We start from the raw sequence: 5,561 nt of genomic DNA on the forward strand, positions 1-5,561 counted from the left end.
CCATAGGGTTTCCAAGGAGTGGCTGGTGGATTCGAACTGCTGACCTTTTGGTTAGCAGCCAAGCTCTTAACCACTGTGCCACCAGGGCTCCTAAAACACCAAAGGTAGGGCGAAAGAGTGTTGCAAGTTTATTCATGTAAGCTTCCTAGGTAGTTCAGGCAACTTAGGAAGTAGTAATGGAGGAAATGGTGACAGACAAATCAAAACTAAATCACTGATTTTTAAGCTTATTTATTTACATAACAGCCTTAATGTGTTAAATTTAGATTTATGAAAAATTACACAATTAATTACTCTTTACAATCACATTTCTACTAAGACTGAAATGTTCTCCAAGCTACTGAATATCTTAATAACAAACCAAAAGTAACAGTCACTTATTTTAAAGAAAATGTTAAAAAAAAAAAAATACCTTTTTCAAGTTCTTCATCTCTTGCATCAATGTAAACACTTCGCTTTTCACATTTTCTCTCCAGAGTCAAGTCATGAGAGAACTTACACTTATCTCCTTTAGTACACTGTCCTTGCTTGAAGAATGCACATACCACGGACTTTGGATCTGCACCTACGCCAAATGACATACGGTATTTGGTACTGCAATCTGCCAGGCTATAAAAGTATAGCTTGTATCTGGAATATAATTATTTTTGGTTAACTTGTTATTTTCTACTCACTGATGGGACAGGAAAAATAACACAGGTGATTAGTAGGACATTTCTTTAAAGTTCTTTCTGTAGCATTCTGTATCTATTTTTGCTTCTTTTATTCTGAGTAAAAAAGGGAGCAGGTAGTAGAAAACCAAACAAACATGTAGGTTATACCACAGCCACTTGTGAAGCTGGAGTCAAAGAGAAACAAATACAAATGGAGGTATACAGCCAAAAATTTAGGGCTTACAGCTAATACAACTATAGCTTTGCCTTGCCAACCACCAAACACAGACAGAGCTAGTAGACTGTCTAAATCTTTAATTTTGCCTTAAGTGTGATGGGCAAATGAATGGAGTTACATTTGTACAATGAAATAGCTGTGAACATATATACATTAGACACAATTAATTGGCTTATCATCTGACGAAAATAAATATCAAAACACATTATGAGTATTTAACACAAATTACCTTTGATAAAATTAATACCTCTGAAGTTTAAAGTTTACCTTTACTTATTTTTTGAGCAGCAACTACAGGTTTGAATAGTTCATTCAGCTCCTGCAATTCCTTCTTCTTGTCATCTTTCTTCAATTTCTTTTCAGCTTCACTTTGTGCTACCTATAATATCCCCAGGTTTAAAACATAAATTTGATTTCATATAGTAAAACTGTTTTTCCTATACAGTCATATCTACATAGTATCATTAACATAACGAAGACATTTGCATCTTTATATGTATGTAGTCCTTACCTCTTAACATCCATGTTACAATGGCCTTCCAGTATATATTAAGATGTTGTGGTTAAACTATTAAACAAAATTGTTAAACCTGTATGACATTTTTGTTGTTGTCTATAAATGGTACCATGCCTAATTAAAAGAATATTTAAAAGTTTACTGCAATCAGCATTTACTAATGAAGCCCTGGTGGAATTGTGGTTAAGAGCTCGGCTGCTAACCAAAAGATTGGCAGTTCGAATCCACTAGCCACTCCTTAGAAACCCTATGGGGCAGTTCTACCGTCCTATAGGGTCAGAGTAAAGCATTTACTACATGCCCAGCATTTTTAGCAAGTGGTTCTCAATCGGGATGTCATTCCTGTGGAAACAACCCACTCCTCAGAAATGTGTGAGTATATTCTAAAGAGCAGAGATGCAAACATCCTAAAACGTGCAGTCCCACACAATAAAGAATGGACTACCCAAAATATCAATAGTACCCTTGTGGAAAAACTGGCTAGGTCAATGTGGAAGATTTAAAAAGAACAAAAATAAAAACATGACATATGACATAGTTCCAGTGCTGTCACTGACACACATGGTGCTCTGTGAACAAAGAATGCCTCTTCCTAAGAAAATTAGATTGAGCTGATACCTTATGGATAAGCTCTGATGGGCAAGAAAAGGAATGCAGAATATATGAGGGGAAGACAATGCCAATGCAAAGGTACAGGGATCAGATGGAAAAAGGTGTTTGAGAAACATCAATGAAGTACAGACTGTATCTGTAGGTGATAGGTATGATTTGAAAGGTTTAAAGTAAGCTGGTAACTTGATCGGGATGTATTTTATAAAGATCAGACAGCAGCTTTGTAGAAAATGGATTGGAAGGATTCCAAGAATGAAAGGAAGGAAAGTTAGGAGGTTATTGCAATTGCTACAGGCAAGAAAATAAAAGAGCTTAAAATAGGTATTGATAGTGAGCTATACAGGGAAAAAGGGAATGGAAGAGCTCCTTAGGAGGCAGAACTGATAGGACGAAGTGACTGACTGAACATGAAGTATAAGGGAGAGGGAGGGTCTAAGATTACCATGTGCATGGTTAGTGCTATTAAATGAGACAGGGAATACAGGAGGAATAGGTTTCAGGGTGGGAGGTGAAGCTGAGCTCAGTTTTGGACATACTGAATATGAGATGCCTGCAGAGCGTCTGAGTGGAGCTATTTAAAAGGCAGCTGGACACGGATCTTATTCCTGGGAGAAGGGTCTCATTTGAGATAAAGAGACCAAGAAACATCAAAGAAATAGAAAACCAGGACAAAAAAGTATCCACGGAAGACAAAATTTTAGGAAGGTGTCATGGATTGAATTCTGTCCCCCAAAAAATGTGTGTAGCTACTTGGCTAGGTCATGATTCCTAGTATTGTATGACTGTGTTATCTGATGTGATTTCCTTATGTGTTGTAAACTCTACCACTATGATGAGATTATATGTGATCTCCTCATGTGCTGTTAATTCTATCACTGTGACGAAGTTATACTGATGAGGTTGACAAGATTAGTGTCTTAATGCAATCTCTTTTGAGATATAAAAGAGAGAAGGGAGCAGAGACACATGGGAACCTCATATCACCAAGAAAGCAGTGCTGGGAGCAGAGCGCATCCTTTGGTCCTGAGGTTCCTGTGCTGAGATGCTCCCAGACCAAAGAAGACTGATGTACCACAAGGGCCTTCCTCCAGAGATGACACAGAGAGAAAGCATTTTTCCTGGAGCTGACACCCTGAATTTGGACTTGTAGCACACTGAACTGTGAGAGAATAAACCTCTCTTTGTTAAAGCCATCCACTTGTGATATTTCTGTTGGAGCAACACTAGATGACTAAGACAGAAGGGAATGGCCAAATGCCACAGTTAGTTCAAAGACATCCCAAATTCTGACTTTGACCATATTGTGGATGTTTAAACAGGAAAAACGGAGAAAATTTTTTAAAAAGGAAAAACTTAAGTCACTATATTTTTTTATAAAAATATGCTTTGTGGATGCCCTTTATCACCACTCCTATTTAACACTGTGCTGGAAGTCCTAGCTAGAGCAATAAGGGAAGAAAAAGAAATAAAGGGCATCCAAATTGGTAATTGTCATGGATTGAATTGTGTCCCCCAAAAATATCTGTCAACTTGGCTAGGTCATGATTCCCAGTATTATATGATTGTGTACCATTTTGTAAATCTGATGTGATTTACTTATGTGTTGTAAACTCTATCACTATGATGAGGTAATACGGATGAAGTTTACAAGATTAGGGTCTTAATTCAATCTCTTCTGAAACATAAAAGAGATAAACGAGCAGAGACACATGGGAACCTCATACCACCAAGAAAGCAGTGCCAAGAGCAAAGCATGTCCTTTGGACCTGAGGTTCCTGCACAGACAAGCTCCCAAACTAAGGGAAGATTAATGACATGTACCTTCCTCCAGAGCCAATGGAGACAGTGTTTCCCTGGACTGAATATGGACTTGTAGCCTACTGGACTGTGAGAGAATAAACCTCTCTTTGTTAAAGCCATCCACTTGTGGTATTTCTGTTAGAGTGGCACTAGATGACTAAGACAGTAATGAAGAGGTTAAACTGTCCCTATTTGTGGATGATATACTATATACAGAAAACCCAAAGACTCCACGAGAAAACTATCGGAACTAACAGATTCAGCAGAATAGCAGGATACAAGATAAACATACAAAAATCAGTTGGATTCCTATACACTAATAAAGAGAATGATGAAAAAGAAATCAAGAAAACAATATTATTTATAATAGCCCCTAAAAAAATAAAATACTTAGGAATAAATCTAAGCAGGGATGCAAAAGACCTATACAAAGAAAACTACAAAACACTACTGCAAGAAACCAAGAGATCTACACAAACGGAAAAACATACCATGCTCACGGATAGGTAGACTCAACAATGTGAATATGACAATTCTACCCAAAGCGATTTACAAATACAATGCAATCCTGTTCCAAATACCAACAACACTCTTTAAAGAGATGGAAAAACTAATCATTAACTTTACATGGAAAGGGAAGAAGCCCCGGATAAGTAAAGCACTACTGAGTAAGAATAAACTAGGAGGACTCACACTACCTTACCTCGGAACCTACTATACAGCTATGGTAGTCAAAACAGCCTGGTACAATGGCAGATACACTAACCAATGGAAAAGAATTGAAAACACAGATGTAAATCCATCCACCTATGGTCACCTGATCTTCAACATGGGCCTAAAGTCCATCAAATGGGGAAAAGACAGTCTTTTTAACAAATGGTGCTGGCAAAACTGGATGTCCATCTGCAAAAAATGAAACAGGACCATACCTCACACCATATACAAAAACTACTTCAAAATGGAAAAAAGATCTAAATATAAAGCCAAAAACTAAAAAGTTCATAGAAGAAAAAATAGGATCAATGCTAGAGGCCCTAACACACAGCTTAACAGGATACAAACCATAACCAACAACACAGACACTCCAGAAGATAAGCTACATAACTGGGATCTTCTAAAAATTAAACACTTAGGCTCATCAAAAGACTTCACCAAAAGAGTGAAAACAGAACCTACAGACTGGGAAAAAATTTTTGGCTATTACAAATCAGACAAAGGTCTAATCTCTAAAATCTAGAAGAAAATCCAACACCTCCACAACAAAAAGACAAATAATCCAATTAAAAAATGGGCCAAGGAAATGAACAGACACTTTACCAAAGAAGACATTCAGGCAGCCAACAGACACCTGAGGAAATGCTTGCAATCACTAGCCATTAGAGAGATGCAAATCAAAACCACAACGAGATACCATCTCACCCTGGCATTACTGGCACGAATAAAAAAAAAAAGAAACAGGAAATAAATGTTGGAGAGGCTGAGGGGAGTTCAGAACTCCTTTTTTATTTTATTTTGGTTTACAGAACAAATAGTTTCTCATGAAACAGTAGTACACATGTTGTTTTATGACATCGGTTAACAACTCCACAACATATTAACCCTGTAAATTCTCAACCTTTTTTTTTTTTTGGTGAAAATACACATAGCCAGAGATACACTGTTTCAAAAATTTCTACATACACAGTTCAGTGACATTGACTACGCTCTTCCAGTTGTGCTGTTATTCTCACTTAAGATGAAG

At 37.1% G+C, this 5,561-nt stretch overlaps 1 protein-coding gene across 1 annotated transcript in view; it reads right to left on the bottom strand.

Annotated features, from left to right (window-relative positions):
* The window catches only part of ZC3H15 (zinc finger CCCH-type containing 15), a 34,197-nt gene that overhangs the window by 7,551 nt on the left and 21,085 nt on the right, over positions 1 to 5,561 (bottom strand). Inside the window, exons 3-4 of the mRNA XM_004385600.2 lie at positions 1,159 to 1,270; positions 413 to 565 (exon numbers count right to left, since the gene is read on the bottom strand). Of these exons, the coding sequence (XP_004385657.1) occupies positions 413 to 565; positions 1,159 to 1,270 (265 nt within the window). The remainder of the gene's footprint in view (positions 1 to 412; positions 566 to 1,158; positions 1,271 to 5,561) is intronic.

The sequence above is a fragment of the Trichechus manatus genome, unplaced genomic scaffold, assembly GCF_000243295.1.
Source record: "Trichechus manatus latirostris isolate Lorelei unplaced genomic scaffold, TriManLat1.0 scaffold00142, whole genome shotgun sequence".
NCBI lineage: Eukaryota > Metazoa > Chordata > Mammalia > Sirenia > Trichechidae > Trichechus > Trichechus manatus.